This window comes from Glycine soja, chromosome 19, assembly GCF_004193775.1.
Source record: "Glycine soja cultivar W05 chromosome 19, ASM419377v2, whole genome shotgun sequence".
Taxonomy (NCBI): Eukaryota; Viridiplantae; Streptophyta; class Magnoliopsida; order Fabales; family Fabaceae; genus Glycine; species Glycine soja.
Window position 1 is genome coordinate 32,668,583 of NC_041020.1, and position 20,676 is coordinate 32,689,258.

General features: G+C 37.6%; 1 protein-coding gene across 1 annotated transcript; it reads left to right on the forward strand.

The window, feature by feature from the left end:
- The first annotated feature begins 16,745 nt into the window (after positions 1-16,745).
- On the forward strand, positions 16,746-17,156 carry LOC114398751. The gene has a single exon (XM_028360906.1). The coding sequence runs from the start codon at positions 16,746-16,748 to the stop codon at positions 17,154-17,156; it is 411 nt and encodes a 136-aa protein (XP_028216707.1).
- The last annotated feature ends 3,520 nt before the right edge of the window (positions 17,157-20,676 follow it).

Genomic DNA, 20,676 nt, shown 5'->3' on the forward strand with positions numbered 1-20,676 from the left:
AAAACATTCCTACAGAAGAAGGTTCTTCCGTAAGAAGAAAATCTTCATACGGAAGAACTTCTTCCGTAAGTTCTTACAGAAGAAAATTCTTCCGTATGAAGAAAATCTTCTTACGGAAGAACCTATGGAAGAACTTCTTCCGTAAGTTCATACGGAAGAAGGGTCTTCCATATGAAGAAAATCTTCTTACGGAAGAACCTTCTTCCGTAAGAACCTACAGAAGAACTTCTTCCGTAAGTTCCTACAGAAGAAGGTTCTTTCGTAAGAAGAAGTTCCTTCATACGGAAGAACCTTCTTCCGTTAGAAGAATTGCCTTCATACGAAAGAAGTTCTTTCGTATGTTCATATAGAAGAACTTCTCCCGTAAAAGAAAAACACTACAACTTCACCATTTTCGCAGAGAAATGAAGTCATCTACCCTACAGCCAAAAACTCCTAAACTAAATCACCATTGGACATTAAAGGGGAGTGGAGATAGGAGCTACTAACCTCGATGGAAGAAACGCAGAAACAAAGCTCCCAAAACGAATGAAAATGGCAGCCCAGGCACGGAGAAGAAGGATAGCAGAAGAGGAACAACAACGGAAGAAGGAAGAAGAAAAGAAGCACTCACGGAAGAAGCACTGAATAATGGGTGCGCCTTTATTTTTAAAAATTTTAAACAAGGGCAATTTTGTTGATGTGTCATTATTTTCTCCTATTTCTTAACCTTTTTTGTCACCATTTTAATTACTTATTAGCCTTAATTGTCAAATTAACTATGTAGTTTTATCATTTGGGCCTACTTGACTAATTTTGTGTTTTTAATTTAATTTCAGGAGAATTATAAGCAATTGGGCTTGGATCTGGAATTGGGTTGAACCGGCTTGGACTTGAAGAGAGTAGACAATTTTATTTTATCCAATTTTATTTTATTTGGGCCAGTTTTATTTTATTTCGTTTTTGGGCTTGGACTTAAAGCAAAATTGTAAACTTTGGGGCTGAGGACATATATAACAGCACCAGGGTTTTAGTTGGGGGAGACTATTTTTTGGAGAGGAGAATTTTTTAGGGTTTTACAATTCCAGTTTTTACTATTCACGCATACTGTTCACGTAGAATAAAATTTCGTTTTCTGCCTCCAATTGCAATTTCATTTTCTGCTTCTGCCTTTGAATTCATTTTCGTTTATGCTGATTAATGGAAGGCTAAGTCTCAAGCGTTGTTTTCTCTTGAGGATCAAGCACAACTCTCTTTGAGGTTTTGTTATTACTATTGAATTCTGATCAGTTTTTCCTCTTCACCAATTGCTCTGTATTTGTGGCTATTAATCCATGCATGCTTCATGCTTGATTAATTATCTCTGCGCTTAATTTACGTTCATGCTTAATGATCAATTTCGTTCATGCTTAATGGACATGTGAGAGGGATTAATTGGTGTATGTGTTGCTTAATCACATAATGACAGCCTTGGGTTAATTTTCACTTAGTAGATTAATTTCGAGTTGGATTAAGTGGGTGAACTGATTAGGGATAAATTCTCGTAACCTAGGATAAGAGACTTGCTTTTGAATCAAAGGGAAACAACACGTTTTAGTTCTGTTATTTCTTTAATTCAAATTACTTGCTGTTTAAATTACAAAAACAAACACCCCCCCCCCCAATTCGATACTGTTTTATTATTATCTGTTATGAACGTTTGGTTGATCATTGCTCGTTGGGATGCATCCCCTGTTTAGCCCTTCCCTGTTGCAATTTAATTGGCGATTTTTGTTTTGATAGTTAGAGTTGTTATTTTTGGCTGATTTTTTGTGTGATAGTTTCTTTTGGTCCATATTTTGTGTGAAAAATACCATAAGCACTTGGTGTGGCTGAATTTGAGAGAGGCAAAAATTTTGGGGACTTATTTTTAGCAAAACTTAAAATGACCATAACTTTTGCTCCGATGATCAGAATGACTATTATTATATATGCAATTGGGGTAGAAGAAAATTTACCATGCCGTGTCAATTGACCAGGGGTCCAGTCCATTGTAGTTTCAAACTTGAAAAATCAGCCATTTACTAAGTTTTTATTTTTATTTTTTAAGTATTATTGTCTTATTTTTCTAAACTTTCCTTAGGCAGTTTTCCTAGTTAGACTTTGAATTTTTGTCTGGAAATTTTTGTGCTATCTTTTCATGATTTTAGGGTGTCGCTCACAAAATTTCAGCTCATTTGGATATCATTTGACTATAGTTGTAGTTTTAACCCTCCCTTGGTGCTTTTTGAGAACCACATGATTTGCTGCATATAATGCATGACTAGGGGCAGTCCAAGTGATTTGCAACCCTTTGATCCTAAAATAGATAGAACCTTTCATAGATTACTTAGGCATAGCGTGCATCCTGAGCATTCTGTTGCTGGTGATTCTGAACATTCTGATTTTGAGCATTCGACTACTAATTTTCATACTGAGAACATGGTTTAACCTCCACCTCGTGAGAGGACTCTTAGGGAAATGGCTGCACCTGATTTCACTTATGAAAGCTTGTGCATTCAATATCCTAATGAGGGTGTTCCATATGTTCTCAAGACTGGACTAATACATTTGATGCCCAAGTTTCATGGTCTTGCAGGTGAAGATCCTCATAAGCATCTTAAGGAGTTCTATATTGTCTGTTCCACCATGAAACCCCCTGATGTCCAAGAAGATCATATCTTTCTAAAGGCTTTTCCTTATTCTCTGGAGGGAGTGGCAAAAGATTGGTTGTACTACCTTGTTCCCAGGTCCATTACCCACTGGGATGACCTTAAGAGGGTGTTCTTGGAGAAATTCTTCCCTGCATCTAGGACCACAGCCATCAGAAAATACATTTCAGGCATCAGGCAACTTAGTGGAGAGAGCTTGTATGAGTACTGGGAAAGATTCAAGAAATTGTGTGCAAGCTGTCCTCACCACCAGATTTCTGAGCTACTCCTTCTGCAATATTTCTATAAGGGACTTAGCAACATGGAGAGGAGTATGATTGATGTTGTCAGTGGTGGAGCTCTTGGTGATATGACTCCTATTGAGGCTAGGAATTTGATTGAGAAGATGGCTTCCAACTCCCAACAATTCAGTGCAAGGAATAATGCTATTGTCCTTAGAGGAGTCCATAAGGTGGCCACGGATTCATCTTCATCTGCTGAAAATAAGAAGCTTGAGGGAAAACTTAATGCCTTGGTCAACCTAGTAACTCATCTTGCCATGAATCAGAAATATGCATCTGCCCCTGTTGCAAGAGTTTGTGGTCTATGTTCTTCTGTAGATCACCATACAGATCTTTGTCCTTCTTTGCAGCAATCTGGAGTCAATGAGCAACCAAAAACTTATGCTGCAAACATTTATAATAGACCTCCTCAGCAGCAAAACCAAGAACAGTAGAATAATTATGATCTTTCAAGCAACAGATATAATCCAGGTTGGAAGAATCATCCAAATCTGAGATGGGCAAGTCCTCCACAACAACAACAGCCTGTCCCTCCTTTCCAGAATGCTGCTGGTCCAAGCAGGCCATATGTTCCTCCTCCAATGCAGTAGTAGCAACAGCCACAACAAAGACAACAAGCATCTGAGGCCCCTTCTCAACCTTCCTTAGAGGAGTTAGTGAGGTAAATGACCATCCAGAATATGTAATTTCAGCAAGAAACAAGAGCCTCCATTCAGAGTCTGACAAATCAGATGGGGCAAATGGCTACTCAATTGAACCAAGCTCAATCCAAAAATTCTGACAAATTTCCTTCACAAACTGTGCAGAATTGGAAAAATGTGAGTGCCATCACCTTGAGGTTTGGTAAGCAAATTGAAGTGCCTTCACCAGTAGCAGCACCTGCACCTGAACCTGTCAAGCTTCATTCTACACCTGAAAAAGAGGATGAGATTGTTGCACAAAAGAGAAAGCTTCCTGATCATGAGGGAGCTAACAAAAATTTCCATGCAGGTGGACCTTCTTATAGTAGTTATGACTTGCAGTAGCCTCCTATCCCTCTTCCTTTTCCACTTAGAGCAATTCCAAACAAAAATATGAAAGAAGTGGATAAGGAGATCTTGGAGACCTTCAGGAAAGTAGAGGTGAACATACCTCTACTAGATGCCCTCAAGCAAATTCCAAGATATGCCAAGTTTCTAAAGGAGCGGTGCACAGAACCTCGTGGCTGACCATCTGAGTAGGATTGAGCGTGCATCTAAGGACTCACCCATTCGGGATAATTTTCTGGATGACCATTTGTACATTCTGTATAAGATTTATGATTCCTTCCTCACTCCTTGGTTCGCTAATATTGTGAATTATTTGGTTGCTTCTGTTTTTCCTCCCTTTGCATCTAAAGCTCAAACTGATAAAATTAAGAGCGATGCTTAGCATTATATTTGGGATGACCCCTATTTGTGGAAGTTGTGCAGTGACCAGGTTATTAGGAGATGCATTCCAAACCATGAGATTGACTCAGTCCTGCAATTTTGTCATTCTTCCGCACCAGGTGGCCATCTTGGCATACATAGGACAACTTGCAAGGTGCTTGACTGCGGTTTCTATTGGCCCACCATCTTCAAGGATGCGTGGAGAATCTGTAGCACTTGTGAGCCTTGTCAGAGAGCAGGCGGCTCACTTTCATGGAGACAACAAATGCCTCAACAACCCATGTTGTTCTGTGAGGTGTTTGATGTCTGGGGTATCGACTTTATGGGGCCTTTCCCTGTCTCTTTTGATTTTGTTTATATTCTCCTTGCTGTTGATTATGTTTCAAAATGGGTGGAAGCCAAACCCACCAGAACTAATGATGCTAAGGTTGTTGTAGATTTTGTTAGATCTAATCTATTTTGCAGGTTTGGAGTCCCTAGAGCTATCGTTAGTGATCAAGGCACCCATTTTTGTAACAGATCCATGTATGCCTTGCTAAAAAAGTATGGGGTCGTGCACAAAATTTCCACACCTTACCACCCCCAAACTAATGGGTAGGCTAAGATTTCAAATAGGAAGATAAAAAGGATCTTGGAGAAGATTGTGCAGCCGAACAGAAAGGATTGGAGCACCAGGCTGGATAATGCTCTTTGGGCGCATAGGACTGCCTACAAAGCACCCATAGGAATGTCTCCTTATCGGGTTGTCTTTGGCAAGGCATGTCATCATCCTGTAGAGATAGAGCACAAGGCCTACTGGGCTGTAAAGACCTGCAACTTCTCTATTGATCAGGCTGGAGAGGAAAGGAAGTTGCAACTAAGTGAGTTAGATGAGATCCATTTAGAAGCCTATGAGAATTCCAAATTCTACAAGGAGAAGACCAAGAAGTTCCATGACAGCTTGATAGCTAAGAAGGACTTCATGGTTGGACATAAAGTTTTATTGTACAACTCTATGCTCAGACTCATGAGTGGTAAGTTGAGGTCAAAGTGGATTGGTCCTTTTGTAGTGATTAATGATTTTCCTTATGGTACAGTTGAGATCAAAAGTGAATCCACCGATAAGAGCTTCAAGGTCAATGGACACCGGCTGAAACCATTCCTCACAAATCCCTCCTTAGTGGATGTAGTGGTGGAGGAGACCTCCTTACTACACCCTACTTTTCTTCCGCCATGACTTAGGGAGTTTTATTTTTCTATCTTCTTCTTTACTTTTATTACACTTGTCCAAATTTATTGATTGTTTTGATTGCTCTTGATCTTATGATTGTGCTACATTGAGGACAATGTGTTGTTTAAGTGTGGGGGGGGGGGGAGATTGTTCTTTTTTGTTCTTTATTTGGGGTTTTCTAGGTTAATTTTGTTATTTTGGTTTTATGTTTTTGTGTACAACATTGCATGTTTCTCTTTGAATTCAAGGTTATGTACAGGTAATGGGTAATTGTTTTTGAAATAGGAGTTTCTTGGCATTTTGTGAATTGAAATCCTTGTTTTTCTCTACATGTCAAGTTAGTTTTGAAAGGTCGAATTGAAAGTGATAGATTTACCCTTGGTGAGATTTTGAGCCATCATCATCTATTTTATTCGATGTGTTTTGCCCTATTGGTTTCTTGCACAATAGCCTTGGCTTGACTCTTGTTGATACTTCTTGCTTCACATCCATGTTGGGAGATGATTTAGGCATTTTGTTCTTATAAGCCTCTAGCCAAATGAGCCTACCTTGAATTAATTCCTTTGATAGCCCCTTGAGCCTATGTTCCCCTTTCTTTGTTTTGAAGCTCATTACAAGCCTTAAGTGAAAAACCATGATCTCACCCTACCCTTAAGAAATTTTGGAGCTTCGGAATTGTTTTGGGAATAAGTGTGGGGGGGTATGTTTCATTGGATGATATGTTTTTGTTGGCCATGCTTGATGATGTATTTTGGCCATGCTTGATGTATATACATATATTGCCTAATTGTTGCTTTATTTTTCAAATGCTACTGTTCACGTTCAAAAAGAAAAAAAAAACAGAAAAAGAATGAAGTTGAATAAATAAGGTCTTGGCTTCAAGACTTGGATTACTTTGAGGACTTGGTTGATTTTGTTTTGGGTGTACTTTTTATGCTTAATTCTTAATTTTTGTTTTGGGTTTACTACTTTTACTTAGTTTCCACTAATTCCCCATTGCTCCTCTATTCCTTTGGGTTTTAGCTACTTATCCCATACTTTCCTCTACCTTGTCCTTGGCCCCATTACAACCTTAAAAGACCTTTTGATCCTCATGTGTATGTGTTTGGCTAGTTTGGTTGTCAATTTTAGAGTTTTGTCAAGTCTATGTGGTGTTTGTTTTTCATGGGTGCTTTGAGAGTAAACAGTAGCCTAGACACTTGTGAGATAGAGTGCATATCTTATGAGGTTTTATCACTTTTCACTCAATTCTTGAGCTGATTGACTATCTTGCCATGTTAGAGGTGCTTGGATGATTTTCATGACTGCCTTGATTCTTTAACTCTTTACGTGTTGGATGTTACCCATTCCTTGAGATTCATTGAGAAATATGTAAATGTTTTTGTGTTTGTTTGTCTCTTTTTAATGTCTCCAGATTTGTTCCTTGCTTTGCATTTTGATTTTTCCCAGGAGTACAAAAGGCTAAGTATGGGGGGATTTGATGTGTCATTATTTTCTCCTATTTCTTAACCCTTTTTGTCACCATTTTAATTACTTATTAGCCTTAATTTCAGGATAATTATAAACAATTGGGCTTGGATCCAGAATTGGGCTGAATCGGCTTGGACTTGAAGAGAGCAGACAATTTTATTTTATCCAATTTTATTTTATTTGGGCCAATTTTATTTATTTTGTTTTTGGGCTTGGACTTAAAGCAAAATTGTAAACTTTGGGGCTGAGTACATATATAACAGCACCAGGATTTTAGTAGGGGGAGACTGTTTTTTGGAGAGGAGAATTTTTTAGGGTTTTGCAATTCCAGTTTTTACTGTTCACGTGCACTATTCACGTAGAATAAAATTTCATTTTTTGCCTCCAATTGCAATTTCGTTTTCTTTTTCTGCCTTTGAATTCGTTTTCGTTTCTGCTGATTAATGGAAGGCTAAGTCTCCAGCGTTGTTTTCTCTTGAGGATCAAGCACAACTCTCTTTGAGGTTTTGTTATTACTATTGAATTTTGATCAGTTTTTCCTCTTCACCAATTGCTCTGATTTGTTTCTATTAATCCATGCATGCTTCATGCTTGATTAATTGTCTCTGCGCTTAATTTACGTTCATGCTTAATGATCAATTTCGTTCATGCTTAATGGACATGTGAGAGGGATTAATTGGTGTATGTGTTGCTTAATCACATAATGACAGCCTTGGGTTAATTTGCACTTAGTAGATTAATTTCGGGTTGGATTAAGTGGGTGAACTGATTAGGGATAAATTTTCGTAACCTAGGATAAGAGACTTGCTTTTGAATCAAGGGGAAAAAACACGTTTTAGTTCTATTATTTCTTTAATTCAAATTACTTGCTGTTTAAATTACAAAAACAAACACCCCCCTAATTCGTTACTATTTTATTACTATCTGTTATGAACGTTTGGTTGATCATTGCTTGTTGGGAGATGACCTAGGATCACTTCCTAGATACTGCATTTTTAATGTTTATTTGATTCGGGTACGGCCTTGATCATTTGCCCATTCACATAATTGTTGGGTGCACCAGCAATGTTGCTGGGTGCACCTAACAACTCCCTAGTATTCGGGTGAAGTATAAGGGCTTACATTGAATCTGTGCAACCTGTGGCTGCTATGCCCACCTGACTCAATAGTGCTCAAAATATTCTGCATCGGCTCAGGTTGGAGCAACCATAAACACAGTCAATGTTGGTGGTGACGATATTCAGTCTTCGCCGATGACGACGCAATAGCAGCAGGCCCTAACCCCCAACGTAATAGAACACACACTTAATTCGGGAAAGCCAATAAATGTATGTGATTGGCAAAAATAATGGGAAGCAAATCATTGAAGGGGATTTCGTTACTAATTCCATTAATATTCCAGAGGAACAACTGCTTCATGGTGAGTGGCTAGTAGTGTGGTGCAAGAACCACAAAAAAAGGAGATAAAAAGTCAACAAGAATTGGACCCCAATAACCAATCAGAAGCAAGGAAGGCGGGTAAGTAAACCATTGTGGTTTTCACTATGTCGCGTCTTCAAGCAAGGGCACAAACTCTAAAGTCCAGAGAACTAGACATGCCCCCAAAGAACCAATCAACACCTCGAGTTAAGTTTTTTACCTTGGGGATGGTGCCAAGTCTACCATAAAACTACACCCAGTCTCTAACATCAGATACAAATTACCCTTAGGAGACAAAGTTGTTGTAGTTAATGGTACGTCTTCTCTCTCTATGGACATGCATGAACGTGGAATTAGTGCCAAGTGATCAAATTGAGACTGCTGGTAAGGGCCAAGCTATGGTCACGTGAGGGGGTGGGGACGCCTATACCTGCACTCCTTAGTTACCATGAATGTGTTTGGTGACTTTAATATTATCTCATGGAATATGAGGGGAGCAGTAGGGCATGCATGAAAATGCCATGTTCATTAATTAGTTAAAGCACACAGACCTTTTATTCTTATACTTATGGAAACTCATACAATATTTTAGAATGTTAAAATGTTTTGGGACTCTCTCGGCTACAAACCTTGGCATGTTGTTGAAACTCAAGGACACTCTGGGGGACTATGGATACTCTCAATCAGAGATGACATTGCTTACACCATTGTTGACTCTATGACCCATGCAGTAACTTTCTCCCTACCGAAGCATCAAGCAGTTTGGTTCTACACAGCAGTACATGCACCTCCTAACCTAGCAACTCACAAACCTTTATGGGATTACTTAGTTACTCTTGGAAATATCGTGCAGTATCGTGCAGGGTTGGTGGCTCAGGAGAGGGGATTTCAAGGAGATACTTTTGTCTCCTAAAGTATCAGGTGGCAACTTTCATCCAGCTAGAGCCATTGATCTGGCTACTGTGTTTAATTATTGTGGCGTTGTTGATCTTCATATTGTTGGTGGAGTCTTTACTTGGCGGAAGAATATCGACAATAGGAGGCATGTGAGGAAGAAGCTAAATCAATGTATAAAAAACTTTGAATGGCGCTTACAATTCTCACATATAACTACTGCAACAACATGGATTAGATCATAATCCTCTCCTGATTCATCATTTCAAGTGCTTGAGCAGAAAAGGTAAATCCTTTCACTTCCAGGCAACACTATTGAAAAAATAGTGTTACACGATGATTTTTTTAAATATTTAAAGATGGTTTTGAATCATTTTTTGAAGTCAATCGTGAAAAGTTAAGACTTTTCACAACGGTTTTAAAGAACCGTCTTAGAAAATTTATCATTCCAAGGCAGTTTTCACCGATAAGAGAAGATAGGAGAAATTTTAAAACATAAAGGCTAACAAAAAACGAAGAGATGATAGGAGAAGTTTTGAAACATCAACAACTCACAAGAAACAAGTAAATTACATAGGAGAAGAAAAATGTTTTAAAATTATTAATAAGTGCCTGAATCTTGGTTTCCAACTATATTTATATCTTGAAGAGACCATGATGCCAAATCTCCCTTAGGGCACATAAAGTAGAAAAATAAGGTAAATCATTTGGTGCAAAAGTTGAACATGTACCAAAGGGTTCAACCTAAGCCAAATTAGCTTTACACATGAAGGACATCTACCCTAATCCCATCCCTTGACTTTTATTGCCATCAAGTAAGATGATGAAAACTTAAGACAAACAAACAAAATTACCTGAGAAAAGATTTTTGTAAAGATGTGCCTAAATCTCCAACTAAGTAAGCTTTACTCTTAAGCACCTGCAGGTGTAGATACTTGGCACATAATTTTGAATTGCTTTGCCTACAAATCAGTGAGACCATATTGAGAATTATAAAACTAGATTTTAGCCAATAAGTTATATATGTCAGCCCATTAGGCCATTACCTTAATTTTGAAATATTTTAAGGTTCTCAAAGTCCTCAAGTGAGCTATGATCAAATGTTACTCAGTCTAGAATGGCCAATAGTCTAATATAGATAAAGTGCACATGTACCATAAAAGGATGTGAAGTAGACTAGAAAAGCATTCCCATTCAAACTTAAATCTGATATTAGATGAATCTAACTAGATAATATGCAAAAAAATGTTTAAGCTACAAGGGTTTTGTTTGTCAATAATCAAAATATATTAAACTTGTGAACCACATATTACATGATGGAAGCAAGGTTATTACAAGGCAAATATTTGAAAAGGGAACATGAAAACTTATGCAGTATTTTATGTCCTATGACAAGTTTGAAAGAATTGTAATTCATATGATGTTGTTATTCGTTTAAGTGACATTTGGTCAAGGGAAAACAAAAATCAGATAAGGTCAAAAAAGAAAATGAAAACCTGATCAATGACCCAAAAAGAAAACACTATGTCTGCAGGTAAAAGCCACCCATGACAAGGTGGGTTCCAAAGGAAATTTTAAAATGAAAGCACTAAGCTTCAAGCAATATCAAACATTTGAAACCACTTTCTCACTGCATTCAACTTCCTAAGTAAATGAAATAATTTTCCTAATAATTACATGGACAAATTCCAATGGTAAGATACAAATCATAATTAACTAAAATGATAAATGAATCAATAAGAAATCATTTTCTCCCTGCTTTTGAAAATGAGTATGGGTGATCGAGGCCGTACCCGAATCAAATAAACATTAAAAATACAGTATCTAGGAAGTGATCCTAGGTTGTCTCCCAACGAGCAATGTCAACCAAATGTTCATAACAGATAGTAATAAAACAGTAACGAATTGGGGAGGGGGGGGGAGGGGAGGGGGTTATTTGTTTTTGTAAATTAAACAGCAAGCAAAATTGAATTAGAAAATAACAAAATTAAAACATGTTGTTTTCCTTTGATTCACAAGCAAGTCTCTTATCCTAGGTTACGAGGATTTATCCCTAACCAGTTTAACCACTTAATCCAACCCTAAATTAAATTATTAAGCAAAAATTAACATAAGGCTGTCATTATGTGATTAAGCAACATATACACCAATTAATAATGAACGAAACTGATCATTAAGCATGAACGTAAATTAAGCGCAGAGGCAATTAATCAAGCACTAAACATGCATGGATTAATAGCAACAAATACAGAGTAATTGGTGAAGAGGAAAAACTGATCAATATTTAATAGTAATAACAAAACCTCAAAGAGATTTGTGCTTGATCCTGAAGAGAAAACAACGCTGGAGACTTAGCCTTCCATTAATCAGCAGAAAACAAAATTGTAGATTGAAGCAGAAACGAAATTACAGAAAAAAAAAAATTTATTCTACATGAAAAGTGTGCATGAACAGTAATAAACACTAGAATTCTAAAACCCTAGAATTATTCTCCTCTCCAAAAAAAAAAGACTCCAAGAACTAAAACCCTGGTGCTGTTATATAGGTTCTCAGCCCCAAAACTTACAAATTTGTTTTAAGTCCAAGCCCATAAATAAAATAAAATCTAGACAAGATAAGATAAGATTGGATGGAATAAAATCTGGACAAGATAAGATAAGATTGGATGGAATAAAATCTGGACGAAATAAAATCTACATGAAATAAAATCTGGATAAGATAGGATTTGATAAAATAAAATTGTCTGCTCTCTTCAAGTCTAATCCCAATTCCGGATTCAAGCTCAATTGCTTATAATTCTCCTGAAATTAAATTAAAAACACAAAATTAGTCAAGTAGGCCCAAATGATAAAATTGCATAATTAATTTGACAATTATGGCTAATCAGTAATTAAAATGGTGACAAAAAGGGTTAAGAAATTAGGAGAAAATAATGACACATCAATGGGACACATTAGATAAATATTATTAAAAACATAAAGAGCTGATACAGACCTCCATGGCCACCATATTAATAAATTGTGATATTTGAAAATAAAATGAGCAAACGAATTTTTTTTGGATATTTAAGAAAACAGAGCAAGAAAGTTCATCCTTGTTATCAAGTGCTTCAAGAGCTTTCAAGCAAGTCTCGGCATCAAGCATAGAAGAATCTTTAAGAGAAGTAAGAAATAGGAAGTTTGCAACATGAATGAGAAGCAATAATAATGTATAGAAATAACTCAAACTAAAAACAAACAGAATATAAAAAAAATAATATCCAGTTTGATCAGGAAGGAATTGAATAAATCACATAGCCAAACATTTAACTAGCTTTTGTGATGTGATTCTCCCAACGTTCTTATCAGATAGTAGCAACAATATTGTTTATATTGAAAAGGAAAACCACAAGGAACCTATTTATTGAGTGGTGCCCTCTAGAACTCAATAAACCTTAGCAAGTCTCCCCTATGCCTGACACGACTAGGAGGGCCACACCTATTTTTATTTAGTGTGCCCATTAGAAACAACGATATTGGGATATGATGTAGTTAATTACACAACAAAAACTCCATTATTGCACTAATAAACACAATGGCATGAGAAACATAATGAAAACAAAAGTACGAAATCAATACACCACTAGAAGGGTATCACATACTAGTCATAGTCATTCTTATCATTTTCTAAATTGAGAAAATCATCAACACCAGTCTTCCACATAGGAGTCGGCGTAGAAGACAAAATGTTAAAAATGTGGTTAACGCCCCCATTTGACCCTACAAACATGAAACATACAGGTTAACAAACAGAAATTCAAACAACATAGATTATTTTCAAGTTCTTCACCCACTTAAAAGTCCTAAACCATATGGCAAACTAACATATATACAGCTTCAGAAGCTCATCTCAATACACTGAACACTATAAAGAATAAAATCCTAAAAAAAACTGAACACCAAAAAAGAATATGAGCAAAAATGTATACCGAGAGATGCATAAAAATCCTTAGAGTTGTTAAGAAGAAGGTTATTACTTTCCTCCTCACTCTTCTTCATCTCCAAAAACAATGTGAGTTCCTCCTCCTTCTCCTTCATCATGGAAGCCCTTAAACCCCCAAATTGTTGTTCCCTCTGCTTTAAAGCAGCAAGCATTTGCGATTCCTAAGCTCTGAAACTCTGATTCATCCCTAAAACCCAAACCGCACAAACCATAAATTCCTCAAAACCCCAAACCAAAAGACCTAACCGAGTTTGATTCTCGTTCACCTCATAGCAGAGCCAATAACTAAGTTTGTTTCCTAAACCCTTCGCAGGATTGGGGCTTAGGGTTTCGCCATGGGATGGATTTGCTTTGTGAAATAGTGATATGGTTTGTGTTGGCTCGAAAGTGAGAATATGAGGGGGTGTTTTCAGAGAGAAAAAGAGACATGCCTTTTCAAGTAGTCAAAATGCCTTTTCAAAGATGGTTCTTGAAGAACTGACTTAGTAAAGCGTTTTCAAAGACGGTTTTTAGAAAACTGACTTTGAAAAGTTGCAATTATTTACAAAAATGCCACTGTCTTTTTTAAGACGGTTTTTATATAGCCAACTTTGATTTGCCGTCGTCGAAGACGTTCATTTTAGTAGTGCAGCTTGGACTACTCACGCAAAATTTAAAGACTTGGTGCCCCAAATGTGGAACATGGTACTGGGGATGCTACTCAAAAGCTTGAAGGAATAAGAGAGAAAGCACTCATCTTTAACAGAGAGATCTTTGGCAATATTTTCAGAAAAAAGAAGGAATTAGAGGCCAAAATTAAACAGGTACACGAGATTCTTGATGTAAATGTCATTTCTGATATGGTAAACTTGAAAAGACCTTAGCTTAGGAAGAGATCCTCTAGTTCCAAATAGGGTGAAGCTAGGTAATAAAAAACCAAGTTTTTTTATACCCAAACTCTTATTAGGTGACAGAGAAATAAGGTGAAAGGTCTCTTTATTGATGGCACCTGGTGCACAGACCCTTAACTTTTACAAACTGAAGCTCAGTCCTTTTTTAAGAGTTAGTTTAGCACAAATAAGCCTTGTTTTCCCCAGTGCTTGAAGCTAGATAATATTTCCCCTATCAGCAGAGACATGCTTATAGACCTTATTAAACTTGTCTCAAGGACTGAATTGAAACAAATGGTGTTTGCTATGAGTCCCTATAAGGCCCCTAGCCCAGATGGTTTTCAACTTTTTTCTACATGACATATTACGACGTTGTGGGTGATGAAGTTTGTAACTCGATTACTCTAGCTTTCTCCATTGCCACTTTCCCTCAACAACAGGCTAAGACCTTGATTGTTCCAATCCCTAAAGTGGATACTACTACCATGAATGAGTTCAGGCCTATAAGTCTTTGCAATGTCTTGTTTAAATTTATATCTAAGGTGTTGGTTCAAAGACTTCGCCCCCACATGGATTCTATTATTGGCCTACTATAGAGTATCTTTAAACCAGGCAGAAGCACAACTGACAATGCAATTATAACTTATGAGATTGTTCATCACATGCACAAGAAGAAAGGGAAGTTAGGTTATCTTTTTTTTAAAATTGACTTTAAAAAAGTGCATGATAGGGTAAATTGGGATATCTTGAGGGCTACTCTGATGGAATTTGGGTTCCCCTACTAGACGATCAGTCTCATTATGAATTGTACTTGCTCAACTTCTTTGGCCTTGAAGTGGAACAATGAAATGCTTGACAACTTCAAGCCTAATAGAGGATTGCATCAGGGAAACCCACTTTCATCGTACATGTTTCTGTTATGTATGGAGAAATTAGCTTTGCTTATTCAGGCGAAGGTTAGCGAGGGTACTTGGCAACCAATGAAAACATCAGTGAGGGGGCCAAAGGTTTCCCACTTGTTCTTTGCAAATGATTGCCTACTTTTTGTCAAAGCAACTAATGCTCAAGTGAGACTTGTCAAGGAGGTTTTTTGGATTTTTTTGCAAGGCCTCAGGTTTAAAGGTTAATGCCTAGAAATCCACCTTTTATGCCTCCTCCAATGTTAAGAGACAGAAGATTACCAGGTTTGCCTCTATTCTTCAGTTTTGTCACACTACCAATATGGGTAAATACCTAGGGTTTCCTTTGTTGAAAGGAAGAGTTCATAATAGAGATTTTTCTCATATTATAGACATAGTGAATAGCAAATTAGCTAGGTGGAAGACTAAATTACCAAATAAGGCGGGCATGCTGACTTTAGCCAAATCCGTCTTATCTGCTATCCCTACCTATACTATGCAGAACTTGTGGATTCTTAAAGGCATATGTAATCGCATTGATGTAGCCGTTAGGAACTTTATTTGGGATAAACCTTCTACGCATTGGGTAGGGTGGGACAAAATCACCTAGCCTAAAAGCAAAGGAGGACTTGGCATACGCAAATCCCGAGAGGCCAACATCTCTTTACTTGGGAAACATGTTTAGTCTTTGATGCATCATCTAAAGAAGTTGTGGGTCAAAATTCTTACAGATAAATATATGAATGGGTTGATGATTATGAATGGCCATGTTAAGCCATGTTCTTCCTATATATAGCATTCACTGATGAAAGCTTATGATCGACTAGAAGATGGATTCAAGTTTAGACTTGGGCAAGGAGAGGTGTCGTTGTTCTATGAGAAGTGGTTTGATGGGGACCTTCTTTGTTAGTATCTAGAAGAGGTGCATGAAATGGACATCCATCTTAGAATCAACGATGTGTCATGGGATAACAAATGGCATTAGGAGCTTGTTCGAACATCATTGCTTGCTGCTATACTTTTGAACATCATTCTAGATAGCCATACAAAGGATAAACTGATATGAGGTCACTTAAGTTCTGGAGAATATTTGACCAAATATGCCTTTCAGTGCTTAATCCATGAGCCTAACGTTCATAGTGCCTCTCTAGGAGAGTGGTCGTGCGTTTGGAAGTCCAACATACTAGAAAACATAAAAATTTTCCTTTGGCTTGCCATGCATGGCAACCTTCCTACAAACTTTTTCTGCTTTAAGCAACATTTATCTATTGTTTCTTCTTGTTGGAGGTATGGCTACACAGAAGAAGACTTCATTCACTTAATCAGAGACTTTCCTCAAGCTTTGGTTATTTGGAAGCATTTCCACCTAGACTCGGACATCAACTTCTGGTGTAATGATGTTAAAACCTGGATTCTTTATCAGCTAAGAAGTAACTAGTCGTGTTGTCCATGTGCATATGTTGGTATGTCTGGCGGGCTAGGAATGCACAAGCTATTCAAGGATATGTTTGGATGACTTGGTACATAGCTAACTAGATTCAAGTGCACAAGGAGATTATCTCGGCAGCAACTACCTCAACAACCCCTGCGCCACCTAGAGAAGTTGTTTGGAAGCCACCCACTAATGCAACTTTGAATCTGAATATGGATGGTAGCGCAATAGGGAACCCGGGACCTTCTGGATTTAGAGGGCTTATTAGGAACAACATTGGAGATTGGATCATAGGTTTTGTTGGTCACTATGGATATGCTACGAACCTCTTCGCCGAGCTCACGACCATTCATCAAGGATTACAATTGATATGGAGATTTGGACACCATGATGTTGTTTGCGAATCAGATTGCAAGACAACTCTTCATCTGATTTGTGATGCAAATACTGGGTATCATCCTTATACTACTATTATTAACAAGATCAAGGACTACAGGTCTAAACCACGAAGACTTCACTTTTGCCACATTTTGCGGGAAGGTAACAAATGCGTTGGTGCATTAGCTATGATAGAATTATCTCATGAAGATAACTTTGTTCAATGGGATACTCCCCCTCACTAGCTTCACTCCTTACTGTTAGCGGATGTTGTTGGGATTGTTTACATTAGATTGTAGTTGCCTTTATTTTCTTTCCACATCAAAAAAACAAGTACACATAACTAAAGTGATATATTACCTCTATTGTTGGTGGAATCTAATTCTTGGAACAAACTATTGATTGAAGGTTCAACATCTTAGTTTAGGTTTTGATTTTGAGTAATTTACATGCCAAAACATGTTTAATGGGTATGACATTGTATTGATTGTTTAGAACTAGGCATGTGCGATTAGAACTAGTAATTGGTTTAGCTCTTGCTTAGTTTGATCACTTGATTTGTAACGACCCGCCTCATCGCTATGATATCACTACTCTAAATCCCGAAAATTTCAATTTGTAATGAAAACTCCGTTAATTTGCTTATGAAAAAAATGAAAGTAAATTTTTTCACGATATACATTGACCAAACAATGCACAATTACTTCAATGAATATATATATATATATATATATATATATATATATATATATAGAGAGAGAGAGAGAGAGAGAGAGAGAGAGAGTAAGTTAGTACACATCATCCACATAATGGAAAGTAAATTAGTTCATACATATAATTAAATCTGTGATTTACATCCTCAATTAAAAAAATAATTTTGGAACCAAATACGAAGGAGTTTATTAACAAAATACAACTCTCTCCCAAAAATAATTCCAATGTCTTCATGTCGGCTTGGCGGCTCCACAAAAAAATCTTACTTCACGTACTCTACTGTTGTCATTTTGCTCCCACGAACAAAGGTTCACGATCATCACAGGTACCAACCACACGATACAAAAATTGCAAGGGTGAGTTTATTATAAAATAAATTAATACAAAAATAAAATAATCATAATTAGTAAGAAAACATTAACAAATACCATAGGCATACATAAACATTCATTAGTCCAACATACACTCAACAAGTAGTCATCGTCTATCTATAATTCCAATCAATCATGTTCAGTATGATGTATGCACTCGACCTCAACTCTCAAATGCAATGTGGTACCATTCATCAAGGAAATAGCCTAAATGTGTCCACATGACACTTACTTAAGAAAACTAGGCAGTAAGTATCGAAGTCACCCTATCGTGCACACGCAACTCCCTCCCCCTCCCCCCCATGTAACACCCTGAAATATTATTAGTAATTATAATTGATGTTTGATTTTATTTGTTGTGATGTTTTATCCATGTTTTATTTTCAAGGAGGTTAGTTTATTTATTAGAGGGGTGTGGATAGTTAAAACTCTAGCTTCTCAAAGAAGTCTCTCAAGGAAGCTTCTCAAAGAAGCCTCACGAGGAAGCTTCTCAAGGAAGCTACCTAACGCTGTCTCGGTAAAATCACCCTCATGCATTCGTTAACCGTTGGATCTTATTGAAATTTGGTCTGGAGGTTCATAGAGCATATTTCCACGCTCTAACCGTTGCGATCTGCGATATGTCTTTTGGTGTGTGAGAAAAGCTTCTTTTCCCGATAGCAGAAACACTTGAGTGTTTCAAGTCTTATTTTTCGTGTAGCCTTGGAAAGCAACCATTCCTTTCTCCTTCTTTTTTCCAAAACCCTTCCCCAATGTCCCAAGCTTATTCTCCACCACCCACAACCACTGGTGGCTGCCACAAACCGCCGTTGAAACCCCACACTGAGAGGAACCCTTCAATTGGAGCGAAATCTTCCAAGCTTGTCTCGCGGTTTCGGTAGAGAACGAAGCCCAATCTGACCTTTGCGGTTTTTTTCAAGGTAACCGTGATTTTACACTTGTTCCTTGTTAGTTTCAGCTTGTCTTTGCATCTTTTCTGACTTTGGAACCTCCATTGTATATTTTACGTGTTCTTTGAAAAACCCTAGAGAAAGAGACTTTGTAAACATTATCTTTTTCTGAAATTGGTGTTATTTTCGTGACATTCACTGAACTCCGATCACATTTGCGTGATCGGAATTTCAAAATGATGTTCCTTTTGTAGAATCCGAAACACCCTTAGCCTTTTCATGTAGTGACATGAGTATTTGACTCAGAGTATTGTTGTTAACTTTATTTTTGAAATCCATAGTAATTTCCTTCATTTTGGCGTAGTAGGAACTTGCGTTGGACAGGCAAGCGTGAACAAGAGAGAGGCCTCTAAGTGACGCAAAGAGGAACTGACGGGGAGCTCATGATAGGTGAGGGGAGTTTATTATAAAATTTACCGTTTTGACACCATAGTTAGGGTCAAGGAACCTAGCTATGAGAATATATGTGTCCTTATTGCATGCTTATTTTCCTTTATAGAAAACAACGTTTTTAACTAATGGGATGCGACATATTTATTGTTGAGGAATGGAATTATTGTCTTTATTTGACTTGTGTTGTTTAAAGACTTGGGGAGTGTGAATCTCAGGCATGAAAGAAATATGTATATGCGGAATGTGACTTATTGTTGATGTTGCTATTAATGACTTTAATTGATATGTGGTGATGTTGATATTTATGACGATATTGATTTGAGATGACGTTGCTAATGAAGATCATGTCAACATGAATTGATGTTATTATTAATGATTATGTGAATATGAAATGAGGTTGTTTTTGTTGTTGATAACGTCATTGAGATGAGATGATGTTTATGTTGAGAATGATATTGAAATGGAATGTTGATGATGTTGGAAATGCATTGAGATGTGCATGTTGTGTATGTTCATCGGGGGGTGTAGTGACCTTGTCGGATGTCCCTTGTGTGGGAAACTAGAGTGGTTAAAGAATTTAAGCATTTCTTAGGGGATGCTTAGGCGCTTTAATTCATCCATGGTCATGTACTTGATGATGCCCATGTTTCATACGTGGGGGGTGCAGTGACCTTGTCGAATGTCCCTTGTGAAGAGTGGTTAAAGAATTTAAGCATTTCTGAGGGGATGCTTAGGCGCTTTAATTCATTCATGGTCATGTACTTGATGACGCCCATGTTTCATACGTGGGGGGTGCAGTGACCTTGTCGGATGTCCCTTGTGAGGGAAACTAGAGTAGTTAAAGAATTTAAGCATTTCTGAGGGGATGCTTAGGCGCTTTAATTCATCCATGGTCATGTACTTGACGACGCCCATGGTCATACGTCGTATGTTGTGTATCTTCATCGGGGGGTGCGTTGAACTTGTCGGATGTCCCTTGTGGGGGAAAATAGAGTGGTTAAAGGATTTAAGCATTTCTGAGGGGATGCTTAGGTGCTTTAATTCATCCATGGTCAGGTACTTGACGACGTCCATGGTTCATGCCTCATATGACACGGGAAATAGTATAAACTGTGGCAGTGTGTACTTTGTACTAGGGGGTGTGTCACCAGATAGGGAACTCCCTTGTGGCCCAGGCAGATCACCGAGGGAGGAGTTATGGTGCACAGTTGGGTGGCCTCGACAAATACTGCATGGTTTCCTAAGTTAGGTGTCGTGTGAACACGGTTAAGCTATTTCCTTGGTATTGGATATGGTACGTACCACATTGCATCTGAGAGTTGAGGTCAGGTGCATGC

What these genes read in the sequence shown, in the direction of transcription:
- LOC114398751 (XM_028360906.1), top strand. Translation starts at nt 16,746, where the DNA reads ATGGATGGTAGCGCAATAGGGAACCCGGGACCTTCTGGATTTAGAGGG.